Raw genomic sequence first — 14,839 nt, 5'->3', positions numbered from 1 at the left:
CGCAGCGTCCAGCACAGAGCGCGTGGCAGCCGGTAGAACAAAGAACGGCGTCCAGCTGTGAACACAGCGGGTGCGATCGTCACAACACAGGTTGTGCTGTTGCGTGAATCAAAAACATGCTCGAGTCAGGGCGCCTTTAATTCAAGGTTTTACAGCCATCTTAATGTTGTCATGTACCAGAGAGTGTACTGACAAATACTTTTTTAAATAAATACTTAATATAGCGTGTCACAGCGCAATTACTAATAGAAACTGATAAACTACAACTACAAAAAAGTGTAGTATTTGTTCAGGCATTCAGACTTACCATTAAGTATTACGTATACAATACAGGGCAGTGTAATAAAGATTTACTGTGCTTTTATACACGTCTTGAGAGATAATGCTCTGATTACAATGTATCATGCTTTATTTTTTCTTTTCTTCATACCTCATTTGCAGCAATGTCAACAGCTGGAACACACAGACTTTAGAAGAACTTGGGAATCTACCTCTGTTCTTCACAGGACGAATTTGGGCGCACATCGAAAAAGTATGTTTATTGAGGCTGTTTGTGTGTTATTTTTTCACACCATGAAGGAAGCTGCTCTTGTCATTTTCCCCTGTTGTGATTATTTATTGTAATTATTCATTTTTTTCACAGCGGAGAAGGAGAAGATTTCTCAGGCGTTTTATGCCACAACTGAGGAAAAATAATACCAGTAAGGCGAAACTCAAGAGGCTGTTTAAAGACATCAGCGTAAACAGGATATCGAAGCGAGGAGCAGGTAGATGAGAAAATGTCGCCAAACCAAGTCTGACGTAGGTGTTAGAAATTGTTTTGATGGTTAGGGTTGTGGAGAACCTTATAGATATCAGGAGTTAGACTGTGCAGACAGACCGATACTTTATCTTCCTTATTACCTGTGAAGAGGTGGTATTGCTTTCACTCATGTCTGTTCAGCTGGGTGTTTTTTTTGTTTTGTTTTTGTTTTGTTTTTTTGTTTGTTTGTTTTTACCAGGTTTACAATACTCATCGACTAATGGACTGATTTTCATCAACGTAATGGTGCAGGGGTGGGACATGAGCCAAGGGGGAACCCATTAAAATTTGGTGTACATCCTGGTCCAAAAAGCTAATTTTTTATTTTATGTTCTGTTCCTCAATTTTGTGAGACAGGGCATCATTTGGGGTAAATATGGTTGAAGGACCTTTTGCAGCTTACAGGTTTGAGCTTTTCTGCTTACCTTTCTAATTTACTAATTTGTACTTCTGAATTTGTAAATGTGCTGTCAAATGGACCGTTGTTAATAGTACGGGTTAAGAATAGTGGTTAATAAGTGGATTCATAAGGTGAAGTCATCTTCATTCTGTTGGTCCTTGTCTTCTCAGTATGGTGAGCTTGCCTTTAATTTTTTTCCGTCTCTTGATTTGGACGGACTTTTTCATTAAACCATGTAGAGACATCTGAACACATCACAAATACTAGATTCAGTGAAAAGTCATGGAAAGGCCAATGTACAGAAATTAAAGTATTATTTTCATTCAAAATTTAAACAGGTCTTATTTAGACATATGATGAATAACTTCATAGGCTGGAAAATCACTTTGGGATTACTGGGAGTGCCCTTGCATGGCTGACGTCATACTTGACCAGTTGTTCTCACTGTGTTTTGTACAGTAACACTATTTCTAACCTTAGTCACATGAAATTTGGGGTTCCACAGGGGTCCTTCTTAGGTCCACTACTACTACACATATTGCAGCATTTTGGGAGTACCTTTCACTGCTATGGTGATGATACTCAGTTATACAAGCTGATAACTGCTGGTAATCTCATTCACATAAAATCCTTAGAAGATTGGTTTGCATCAGTGAGAAGTTGCGATGTCAAGAAACTTCCTGTTTTTAAACTCTGATAAGACTGAAATTATGTTTCTTGGTCCAGTGAGACATCGGCATCAATTTGACCAGTTAACGCTTAGCCTAGGCTCGTGTGTCATACATCACACTGACAAAGTGAGGAACCTTGTGGTAATTTTTGATCCTACATTGTCCTTTGACCTCCACATTAGAAATATTACGAGGACTGCGTTCTTCCACCTATGAAATATAGTGAAGATTCGTCCCATCCTGTCTATGGCTGATGCTGAGACCCTGATCCTCTTCTAGATTAGACTACTGAAATGTTCTATTTTCTGGTTTACCGCAGTCTAGCATTAGGGCTCTCCAATTGGTTCAAAATGCTGCAGCCAGACTTTTGACATGAAGCAGAAACTTCAACCACATTACACCCATTTTGGTATCCCTTCACTGGCTTCCTGTCCCAGTGAGATCAGATTTTAAGGTTCTGCTACTAGTCTATAAAATTGTTCATGGACTGACACCTCCCTACCTAGCTGACCTAATTAAACCTTACGTACCCGCCCGGGCTTTGCTTTCTCACGGTGCAGGACTACTTTGTGTCCCTAGGGTGAATAAGAAGTCTGCGGGTCACAGAGCTTTCTCTTATCGTGCTCCTGTTCTGTGGAATGATCTCCCTGCATCAATAAAACAGTCAGATTCTGTAGAGACTTTCGAGTCCAGACTTAAGATGCACTTATTTTCTGGTATAGTATAATTCTATGCTTTTTACTCTTTTAATTCATTTTATTAGGAAACGGAGCATGCCGCTGCCTCAACTTTACCTAAATTCTGGGTCTTTTAGTAAAGTTTAGGGCTAGTGGCCGGCGATCACCTTAGTATTTCCTGTTTTTCTTGTTGTTTAATGCTGGCAAATTATACTGTATTTCTTGTCTTTCTGATGCCTGATTCTGTTTTTTTTTTTTGTTTTTTTTCTGTTTAAGGTGCAGCTCCATGCAGAGATGGGTGTGGTATTTGTGCTGGAGACCCTCCTGTCCTGTGCACCAACAGCATTTCCTGTATATTTGTTTTGTGAATTGTTTTGTAATTTGTGTCTGTAATATGGCCCGAGCAGAGGGTCACCCCTTTGAGTCTGGTCTGCTTGAGGTTTCTTCCTCAGAGAGGGTTTTTCCTTACCACTGTTACTCTGGGTGTTGGTAAGGTTAGACCTTACTTGTGTGAAGCACCTTGAGGCAACTCTGTTGTGATTTGGTGCTATATAAATGAAAAAAAAAAAATGAAATTGAACTACTCCATGAGACAGTATGTGACTGTTATGGGGCATGGATTGTGAGACATTGAAATTTCTGTACATGTAAATCTACACATATTACTGTCATATGTTCCGATTGGTGTGTGCTGTTGAGTTAATAGGCAAACAGACCTGTATGTCACACGTGTTTTTTTGTTTCATTGTTTTTAATAAGGGTGCACTCAGGGTAACATCACCCAGGTTGAAGTTAACGACCCTTCCTTCCCCTTTGGTTATGACACAACGCAATTTGATCTCTGTCTGGACATCCCTGTTCTGAAGGACAACCTTGACGCCATGTGTGACAAAGTGGATGATGATGAATTGCAGAAAATCATTCTGAAGAAGCTTAACCAGGTAGATGTTGTAGGTTAGGTAAAATCACTTGAGGGATTATGGGATGCTGCTTGCGTGGCTCTGTGTGTCTTACTTTCTTAATTAAAAAATGCTGAAAATGTTTTCAATAAATGCTTTAACATATTCTAAATACTCAGCGAGGCCAGAGTCAGGGATTTTGTTGACAAATTTTAATGTAGGATTCTTCTGTCTCCTTAAATGGCACACAGCACTCACGGAGAATATTGTCCTGCAGAATTATTGGTTTGTTTCTTCTCTTTGACAAATATTGTCGTAGCTCATTTTAATGTAGTTGCATGAAAATTATGTTTATGAGATATAGTTTTACTATTTTGTACAACGAATATTAACCTTATTTTGTCTGCTAAGGTGCCAACTTGTTAGTTAGTTAATGCTAGTGAGTTAGGGGTTGTCGTCGTAACAGTAACTGAGGCGTAGATTACTCTGGATGTGCGCATCACTAAACAACTGAACCACTGCTAAAGTAATCTGCACCTGATTACCCGTAGACACATGTAAAAATAAAACATGGATGTCAAGCACTGTAGTGGGACACGAAATTGGGCTGACAGAAAGAAAAATGTTGACAAAGCAGTGCATTCTGGATTGATTTTTTTTTTTCTTTTCTATATGCGATAGGGAGAATTCAGTGTATCATGTTTAAATCTCACTGCCAGTGGCTTAAAGTGGATAACTTGCAAAGTGTTCTCCAAGGCTAATGTGTGGATTTATTTGAAACCAAAAATTCACACTATACAGCACAGAACTGATTGAATTTTATTTTACTTTAGGAAGATGGTTTGAGAAATAAGTACCACTTTGGAAACAAATGTAAACAGTGTAAATATGTGGTTTATGATTACACATGGGTTACGTTTGTGCCATATTTTTAGGCATATCCATCAGGTGTTTCCGATGAAAACGTTCAACTGCTGTATTCAGTGTCTCGTGTGGCCACAATTGAAGATATCAACAAGTGGAACATCACCAAAGTTGACACCCTGTCGGCACTCATGAACGCTGATGATGGACCATGGGACCCAGTAAAGGTATAACATGGAGCAGCTGTAGGAAATACATTTTTGCCCTCATCTCAAAGTGATGAATGAGTGAAATCACGAACTGTGGGAAGAATCTATTGGAGTGAAAACCTGCAAATTTTTGTCTGGCACCAGATTGTTAATACAGAAGAATTCTTAAAACAGCCACATTCCAGACTCTTGAAAATTCAATCATGCTGATGCTGTAAAATCAATGATGGTAAATGGACTGCATTTATATAGCGCTTTTCCATCTGCATCAGACGCTCAAAGCGCTTTACAATTATGCCTCACATTCACTCAGAATGTCAGGGTGCTGCCATACAAGGCACTCACTACCCACCGGGAGCAATAGGGGATTAAAGACCTTGCCCAAGGGCCCTTAGTGATTTTCCAGTCAGGCGGGGATTTGAACCGAGGATCTTCTGGTCTCAAGCCCAACACCTTAACCACTAGACCATCACCGCCAAATGATAAACTTTGTGAATTTCTTTCTTGATTTTACAGAGCAAAACAATCATTGCCAAGTATCTCAACACATCCGGGAACTCCCTGAACACCACAGAACTCAACGCGATTAACTCCAATTTATGCTCATTAGATGTCAGCACACTGAAGACCATCACCTTAAACAACTTGAGGTAAGTGGCATGAATATGCCACAACATAGTCATTGTGGCAGACACACAATAAACACTACGGTGTGTTTTCTTTGATTTTGTACCTCACAGAAACACTAAACATCTGAACATTGAGTCATGTTCACTTGAGAAGAAGAAAGCACTCTTTGAAATCGCCAATGTCTCCTTCAGTCCTGAGAGTGGCAATCCCCAAGTTTATTATCCTCTAATTCAGGGATATCTAGGTAAAAATTATTTTATGTTTTTAAATGTCTCTTACTTTCTCTCTCACACACACACAGACACACACACTTCTCTGAACTCACTGTTTTGCCTTTACACAGATTTTATACTTTTCCTGTTTTAATTGTGAAGTATTTTGTGACATTTGCTTTTAAAACCCGCTGTACTACATAAATAAGCTAAAACTTACCAAAATAACAACCTGTTTTTGCTATTTACAACAGGTGGTGCATCATTTTCAGAAATCTTGGCTTTGTCAAACCAGAACATCAGCATGGACATAAACACTTTCCAGAACCTGGACCCTGCTGTGATTGCTGTAAGAATACTTGAAGAGTTGATAATAGAAGGTGTTCTTTTATTTCGGGGGTGGGGGGGGGTAGGGTTAAGGTTAGGGGGGTGGGGGTGGTGGCAGTTTGTCACCTTGTTTAAGTAGGTAAATTATTTTAGTCACTGCTCGCTGAAGCCGACTTCCTGTGAAGATCATGATACGGGTGTTTCATGCCATCAATTTAAGTTTCATGGCAGGCCTGAAAGCACAGTATTTACTAGTAAAGTAACTAGTTCTTTGCTATTAGTAAAGAAATTTAACTTAAAACAATTAATGTTCCCTGTGTCTGTCTGAAGTATTAATATTTCTGGACAATAGCTGCAGCATAAATCTGTGTCACCTCCACCTGTTCTGTTTTTGCGATTATTACTGTCACATCATCTTCTGATCAGGTTAAAACTAGCTTCTCAGTGTCTTCAGTGTTACGCTGAAGAACTCTCATTGAAAGAAAGAAATAATTTAATTTGTAATTTTTTGTTTGTTTGTTTTTTGCGAGATTTTGATTGTTAAAAGTAGGGGGTTTTTTTAGTGGGGCGGACACTTGGTGGATCTGCCACCACTTAAATGACGGGTTGTTTAACAAAGATTTACAGAAATACACTCACCTTTATTAACTAAATGCATTTAAGATGCAATGGAGTGCTTCAGAGTCCATGGTTTGGTTGAAAGTCTTTTTCCTTTCAGATTTTTGGAAAGTTAATTCCAATACTTTGACATATAAAATGAATGTTTTTAACCTATTAGCAGGTATTTATATTTGTTTTTTAAATCTTAAATGTTTTATATATTTTAACAATTTTATTGTGTTTTACACTAAAATTTAGTGTTTTTGTTAACTGTGTGTGCTTGTATTGCTAATTTATTGTGTTACCCATGTATTCTTTGATGCATGTACTGAGCTTTTATATACGTATTGAATTGTAGTAAACAAATTTAATCAATCAGTCTCTCAATCAATCAGTCAACTCAAACTAGATATCACACTCACAGGATAATTGTGTTTCTAGTTTGTTTTCTATCATTTAGTTTGTGGATAAAAACGTATTTAATTTGTGAGTTTTTACTGTGAGTTGTACAGATTGCTAGATTGTTAGCTGCAGTGTCAGAGTGATTTTTCATGTCATTTGTAATGCAGAAAATGAACGTGACCACTGTGAGAAACCTCTTGGGTCAACATGTATCAGACTTAGCGCTGTTCCAGAATGATACAGTGATTGCAGACTGGGTGAACATGCAGCCGCAGAGTGACCTGGACTTACTGGGTCTGAACCTAACGAAAAGAGTGGCAACGTCCACACCAGCTCCAGGTAAAACACAGTCTCAGAAAATCTGAGATTACAGCAGATAACTGATTTAGGATCATTTATGTAATCCCTAATTTTGTTGGGTGATGACATGACACCCACAGTGTCACGAGATAAGGACGCGACCATTTAGACTCCAGCCGTATCTACAAGAATTCCAGTTTACACTGTATCAGTTAATCAGTTCCACTTAATATTGAAAAGAATATTTTACTTGTATACTGTAGATCTGTGCAGCTCTTTGTTAGGGGTTTTATATCATTTTTTGCTATTGCTAATGCTAAAACGTGCAACACGTGTAGTCTAATGTCAGGGGAAACGCACGATGGGTGTTGTCTGATGTTATAGTACAATTTTTAACCAGATTCAATCCCTTTGGCAGGAAACACAACCTCAGATACAACTGTGGCCACAACACCACCAACCACTGACGGTGAGGCGTCACACACTTTACTTGAAATTTAGATTCATCTCATCACCTTTAATGGTGTAATAATTGATAAATTGGCAGTTTACATCCATATTTATATGCCTTTAGTTAAAATTTTTCAGTCTTCTTATTTTTTTATTATTTAATGTCTGAAAGAAAAAGTTGTTTATTAATCTTTCAATGCTTTGTGTAACTTTATTCACTCTTAACAGCAGGAAATACAACCAGCTCAAATACAAGTGTGAACACAACCGGACCACTAACAGGCGGTGAGTCTCTGCAACTTATAGAACACCTGTTCACTCGCTGTAGTTTGAAGAACTACTGCTTAAAATGAAAATTACATTTCACACACGATTCTGTGTTGATGCCAGAAAAAAAGATCTTTTGACAAAGTTATTGGTAACAGTGTTATTTAGTGTTTAGTGTCATTTAGTGTTACACAAGGAAAATTTAAAATTGTTGTGTGTTGGTCACTAATGAAATTCACTCTAATCAGCAGGAAACACAACCAGCTCAAATACAACTGTGGGCACAACCGGATCATCAACAGTCGGTGAGTTGCTGCTGTTCACATTACTCCCCAGCACTCGCTCTACGTTGAAGTACTACTGCATAACATTACACTTTGTATGCATGAATCCTATGTGGGTGTCAAAAAATGACATTTTGACAAAGTTAATGCTAACTGATGGATTCATGGTGTTACACCAAAAATGAAATATTGATTGTAGAGGTGTATAGCGATAGTCGGTACAGATTTGCCAAACAGGAGGTTTTTGTTTGTGCCTCACTAACTGGTCGAGCAGGCTTTGTTACTACGACACGAGTCAATGGTTTGGAAAATGTGAAACTGGTGTGGACCTTTTAGACTCACCTGCACTCTGTGAGAGCTCCATCTCAAGAGCTTTGCTCCCTTTTTTAAAATTCTTACTCTTTACATGAACAGGGAGAATATTTGGCAGGTGACAAAGAACGCGTGTTGAAGTCAAGCGAGCGTCAACAAAAATAGTGAATCTAAGAAATAAAATATTATTGTCTGATTATCGCACACAGGTTATGTGGTAAAATATCAATAAACACCGACACACCGCCACTTCCTCCTCCTGTCTTTCTGCAACTGCATTTAAGCTTGCGTCGGGCTACTCAGTGTAAGGAAGGAATTTGGGGATGTCTGTGGTTTGGCCTTTGCGCCAGGCCACAGCAGCTGCACACACTTCAGCAGGCTGTGGACTGGCCTGACACACGTGTCCATACATTGTCTAATTTCTCTTTTTTGAAAACATATGTTTATCTCCTTGTTGATTTTAAGTATTTCATGCTCCTGTTATAAGACAGCGATTGAAGCACAGTGGTAAAGTTTCCATCTGTTTAATCAGGGCTTTTGTAAATTGCAGGTTCGAATCCGGCAAGAGGTGCAGGGTTCTGTATTGGGTCCCCTTTTATTTATTATTTTTGTCAACCCAGTGATTTTCACTAATTATACACTGATAGGTCATCTATCAGTGTCCAGTGATTGTATTATTTATTTATATACCCGGCTGGACATAATAAGACATCATGAGAGCGCATTGCTTCATTTATGTCATTCATGACTGTACGTCTGTGACCATGGGTCATCTACAGAGGAACAGACTGTTCATACTTGTCTTGTCCGCTTGATAAGAGGGATTCAATAAAATGTGGTGTTTTTTATGGTGTGTGGTTTTTATTTTATTCTCCATAGCAGAGGCGCCATGTGGTGCAACACGTTCCAGCTGCTCACTCTGTGTTCGTGCACGACACACCAGTGACGCTTTCATGCACGCCTGTGCAACCGTGCGTCCCTCATGACAGCAAGTGGAATGTTTTGTGGTTCCCCATTTCGTGTTTGGTTCACAGATTTTCTTCCGGTTTCTGCATCTTTCGTGTTATGTGTGAAGGGGCCCTAAAGTATGTTTTACATCCATGATCCTGTGTGGATGTCAAAAAATTGTTTTGACAAAGTTTTATTGTTGATTCATAAAAGTTGTTTGGCGCTCATGAATTTTCATGAAATATTGTTGCACGTTGACTAGGGGTGTCACAGTATGCAGAGGTCACGGTTCGGTGCAGCTGTCAGACACTTCAGCACTGTCAGATAAAGTGTAAATGTAAACTTTCTTTTTCAGAATTGAATTTATTGCCAAGTAAGTTTGGACATACGAGGAATTTGATCTGGTGTTATTGGTGCGTATGCAATAAGAAAAAGAAAAGAAAAACACTTCTCTTCTAAAAGAGTCAGACAAACTCTATTCACTTAAATAAGTCAAATGTAATGGAATGGGACAGTGCAAGAACAGGTGATTGGAGTACAGATGTTCATTAAATGTTTATGAATTAGATCACATCTCTTGTCTTTCACATTGATTGAATTTACTGTGCAGCTTGTTTTTTGTTTTTGTTTGTTTGTTTTTTGCTTTCTTTATGTTGCTTGATGTGTCGAGTCAGAAGTCCATTTTAAGTTTGCTTTTGTGAAAATGACAGCATCTCATAACACCAGAGTCTGCACAGATCTGAAATCATTGTATGCAGTGTTTTTATTCAGCGGTCACCTCATCTGAAATTTCACACCAGTTCATATAAAACATCAACTTTTGTCATAAGTTGGTGGCATTGTCTGTCTAAACTAGAATGATCGGACTGATTTCAGGCAGAGACAGTGATCTGACACAAATGCAGATCGGTACGCTTTCACTTTTCGGTTCATATTTCAGAAGAAAAAGGTAAATTAACCAATTCCAATTATGCTTCCAAAGTTTCTGGGTAGAATAATGCAGTCGCATCGCTTCAAATGTCTGGTTTGCGGTTCCCTTTGATTGGCTCACGCACAGAGAGCAGGCTGAACCCCGCCTCCTGGACACAGCAGGAGATGAGAGGAACACAGTCTATGGACATTAGCAGCGCTACTCGCTGAAATGTCACAAATTATGGAAACAAATGCGCATGTGTGGATAATCAGATTGTGCAGAGTTGTACCATTTATTCTGCATACAGTTCTGTGCACCGAACTTCTGCGTGTGTACCGTGTGGTTCAATACAAATACATGTATTGTGGCACCCCTAGTGTTGAGTGATGTTATAGTATGCTAATAAAATTCACTCTAATCAGGTGGAAACACAAGCAGCTCAAGTACAACTGCAGTCACAACCACACCACCAGCAGGCGGTGAGTCTACAATTTACAATACACCTGTTCACTCACTGTAGATTGAATTATTACTGTTTTAAATTACGTTTTACATACATGATCCTGTGTGGATGCCTAAAAATTGTTTTGGCAATGTTATTGTTGATTTGTAAAAGTGTCATTTTGTACGTATGAAGTTACACCATAAAAAATTTAATATTGTTGTTTGTCGAGTGATGTTATAGCGAACTAATAAAATTCACTCCAATCAGGCGGAAACACAAGCAGCTCAAGTACAACTGCAGTCACAACCACCCCACCAGCAGGCGGTGAGTCTACAATTTACAATACACCTGTTCACTCAGTGTAGATTGAAGTATTACTGTTTTACATACATGATCCTGTGTGGATGCCTAAAAATTGTTTTGGCAATGTTATTGTTGATTTGTAAAAGTGTCATTTTGTACGTATGAAGTTACACCATAAAAAATTTAATATTGTTGTTTGTCGAGTGATGTTATAGCGAACTAATAAAATTCACTCCAATCAGGCGGAAACACAAGCAGCTCAAGTACAACTGCAGTCACAACCACCCCACCAGCAGGCGGTGAGTCTACAATTTACAATACACCTGTTCACTCAGTGTAGATTGAAGTATTACTGTTTTAAATTACATTTTACATACAGCATGAAAGTGATGTTTTGACAAAGTTATTGTTGACCTTACAGTAGATTAATGAATTTCACTCCAATCAGCAGGAAACACAAGCAGCTCAAACACAGGTGTGGCTACGAACAGCATCAACAACAGATGGAACAGTGTGACAGTTTAAGCTTAACAAATCAAATCATGTACAACAGGTTCATGCTACTTCCACTGTTATTGATCATGGATGTACATGTCTGTGGACCCGGGCTGAATTCTGACTGTTAAAATTAAAACTAACCTGCTATGACTTTTCTTAACTTATCCTTGACTGGATGGAGAACAACATAAGGTCAAGAAAAGTTGGGTCCTGTACAGGTCTTACAACTTACTCGAAAAGAGACCCAACCCTTTAATTAATGAACAGGTAGATTTGGAAACAGAGGGAATCTGCTGCTAACAAAACTCTAAAACTCTGGATACCTGAAGAAATGTTGAGGTTGGGCAGGTTTTACATCAAATTTGGGAAAAATGCAAAACTCCTATCAACATATACGAGGGCTGTCCGTAAAGTATAGGTCCTTTTTATTTTTTTCAAAAACTATATGGATTTCATTCATATGTTTTTACGTCAGACATGCTTGCACCCTCGTGCGCATGCGTGAGTTTTTCCATGCCTTCTCGGTGACGTCATTCGCCTGTGAGCACTCCTTGTGGGAGGAGTCGTCCAGCCCCTCGTCGGAATTCCTTTGTCTGAGAAGTTGCTGAGAGACTGGCGCTTTGTTTGATCAAAATTTTTTCTAAACCTGTGAGACACATCGAAGTGGACATGGTTCGAAAAATTAAGCTGCTTTTCAGTGAAAATTTTAACAGCTGATGAGAGATTTTGAGGTGATTCTGTCGCTTTAAGGACTTTTCACGGTGCGAGACGTCGCGCTGCGCTCTCAGGCAGCGTCATCAGCCTGTTTCAAGCTTAAAACTAAAACCTCCACATTTCAGGCTCTATTGATCCAGGACGTCGTGAGAGAACAGAGAAGTTTCAGAAGAAGTCGGTTTCAGCATTTTATCCGGATATTCCACTGTTAAAGGAGATTTTTTTAATGAAAGACGATCGGACGGGTCCGCGCGTCGGGACGCAGCCGACGCGGCGCGGCGGCACAGGAAAAACACCTCCGTGTTGATAACCATTTGTAAAATCCAGGCGGCTTTTGATGGCTTTCAGTGGAGTGAGTATATGAGAAATTGTTTATCAGCTGGAGATGTTCCAACTTGTCCTCAAGGCTTCCAACAGAGGTGTTTTTCCTGTGGCGGAGCGTCGCAGCGGCTAAAATGCTGAAACCGACTTCTTCTGAAACTTCTCTGTTCTCTCACGACGTCCTGGATCAATAGAGCCTGAAATGTGGAGGTTTTAAGCTTGAAACAGGCTGATGACGCTGCCTGAGAGCGCAGCGCGACGTCTCGCACCGTGAAAAGGGTTCAAGCATGTCTGACGTAAAAACATATGAATGAAATCCATATAGTTTTAGAAAAAAATAAAAAGGACCTATACTTTACGGACAGCCCTCGTATGTCTTTAAATGGTTTAATGCCTCAGTCAGACCAGTTAACAAATGCACCATCTACTGACACTGAGTAGGTTTGGAAGCCAAAATACAGCGTGAACTGATTCCACACTCTAACTGCTGTTTTAACTACTAGATTCTTTTGTGTAGGTGGATGAGGAACTCGTAACGGAAGAATGCCGATGGCAACACAGTGTGACAGGAATTAGCCTCAGTTTAAGACATTTAATTAATGATATGAGTCTAACTGTAGCCAGGATCAGATTATTCTAAGAGGGGCTGCCCAATAATCAAATCTCAGTTTTTTTTTAAGAGTTATTCTTGTGTATTTTTAGGGTTTTCTATTCCAAATAAATTCAGAAATGATGGTGTAAAATTTTTGAAAAAGTTACACCATTTCGTTGTTGGTTTTTAATAATTTGACATTATAAATGGTACGTCACGTTCATTAGTGCTGCCACAGAGTCACGAGGATTCATCGTGTCCTTTCCTTTCACTCAAGAAAACTCAAAAAGAACAATGGAAGCACATTTAGAAAAGCATTTAGAAATTACGTGCAATTATTTATCACGCCAGTCACGGAGATAGGGCCAGCTCATTATACACCCCATGGTTTTTGGGGGGGATAGGAATGACCCTGTCTGTCCGTCTGTGTATTGCAAACATAATTCCTCTAAAACGAGTTGGTGGATTTCACTGCATGAAATATCACACAGTGGGAGCACACCACATGAAGATGTACGCAAAGGAAAATAATTCTGGTCTGATATCATCACGGGGACAAAAAATAAGACTTTTGTGTTTATTTCCTGTATGTGAAGTGGTGGGGGGAATACAAATTTTACCACCTAAATTTGAGTGTCTAATCCAAAATGATACATTTCAGGGCAAACGCTCCAATACTGTAGCTTGAAATATGTTAGATATTAGAGTGCACGTCTAATAAGATTCAATTTCATCACCAGGAGTCACCACCGGTCAGAGTACAACAACCACAGCCTTAGCAACACAAGGTGAGCCGCTTTTGCTTAAACTATCCCTTTCGAGACATTTTGTCCCATACGAGGGAGACATCGTCTATTCTAAAGCAATGCATGAAAATAAAGTTAGTCTGAGGAATCTGATTGATGATATTCTAAAAGTGTTTTTGACAACAATTTCCAGCATCCACCACCAACAGCGGAACACAACCTGCAAGACACAGTCCACAGTCCATCGTCCTGACTGCCCTGTTGACAGCCATGTTGCAACGTTTGCACCATTTTCTCTGAAGGGTTTTTCGGATGTTTGTCACTAATGATTTTAATTTAAGTAATTTTTCCAACTTGAGTGGGGACAATCTTAATATTTTCTTGTAACTTTTGCTTCACTGTACGTTTGTGTAACAATGTAACTGAGCAATCACACAATACAAAAATATAAGATCATGAATTTTGATAGTTTATATGGTTATTGTGTGTTGGGGTCTTGAAAAACTGCTAAATCATTTAATGCTACAAATTTAATACATGCCAACAGTAAATCATCAGAATGCATTTTTATACATATGTATATGTATGTATATATGTATGTATGTGTGTAAGTGTGTGTTTTCACCCATTTGTTTGTGAACGATCTGGATCCCACAGTGTTTCATGTATCATTATGAAATTCATCAAATATCAATTTTCTTTCATATTTGAGAGCGTATCGACAGACAAAGTTTAATCAGGTTCTGATCCAGATTGCAGATTTATATATATATATATATACACACACACACACACACACACACACACACACACACACACACACACACACACACACACACTAATAAAGCCATAATTATACACTAAAGTAAATCATTAATGTTTAATATATTCTGTTGTAATTGTAATGTCTTCTGTGCATTAATAAATGAACACTGATTAATCTTGTGTATGTGTCACCATCTTTCAATAAGTGAAGTAAAATCTTACACAACTACAATTAATATTAAAAACCGTACATTAAGTGGAGACCCGTAGTGTTCTAAATTAAAGTGC

At 38.8% G+C, this 14,839-nt stretch overlaps 1 protein-coding gene across 1 annotated transcript in view; it reads left to right on the top strand.

Annotated features, from left to right (window-relative positions):
• The window catches only part of LOC117531935, a 73,958-nt gene extending 59,239 nt beyond the window's left edge, over positions 1–14,719 (top strand). Inside the window, exons 78-93 of the mRNA XM_034195125.1 lie at positions 442–532; positions 644–767; positions 3,310–3,491; positions 4,385–4,540; positions 5,039–5,172; positions 5,263–5,396; positions 5,619–5,713; positions 6,861–7,032; positions 7,412–7,462; positions 7,675–7,728; positions 7,962–8,015; positions 10,590–10,646; positions 10,880–10,936; positions 11,158–11,214; positions 13,781–13,828; positions 13,980–14,719. Of these exons, the coding sequence (XP_034051016.1) occupies positions 442–532; positions 644–767; positions 3,310–3,491; positions 4,385–4,540; positions 5,039–5,172; positions 5,263–5,396; positions 5,619–5,713; positions 6,861–7,032; positions 7,412–7,462; positions 7,675–7,728; positions 7,962–8,015; positions 10,590–10,646; positions 10,880–10,936; positions 11,158–11,214; positions 13,781–13,828; positions 13,980–14,086 (1,573 nt within the window). The 3' untranslated portion in view covers positions 14,087–14,719. The remainder of the gene's footprint in view (positions 1–441; positions 533–643; positions 768–3,309; positions 3,492–4,384; positions 4,541–5,038; positions 5,173–5,262; positions 5,397–5,618; positions 5,714–6,860; positions 7,033–7,411; positions 7,463–7,674; positions 7,729–7,961; positions 8,016–10,589; positions 10,647–10,879; positions 10,937–11,157; positions 11,215–13,780; positions 13,829–13,979) is intronic.
• The last annotated feature ends 120 nt before the right edge of the window (positions 14,720–14,839 follow it).

Source organism: Thalassophryne amazonica, chromosome 19 (assembly GCF_902500255.1).
Source record: "Thalassophryne amazonica chromosome 19, fThaAma1.1, whole genome shotgun sequence".
NCBI classification, from domain to species: domain Eukaryota; kingdom Metazoa; phylum Chordata; class Actinopteri; order Batrachoidiformes; family Batrachoididae; genus Thalassophryne; species Thalassophryne amazonica.
This window is presented reverse-complemented; position numbering and strand designations above follow the sequence as displayed.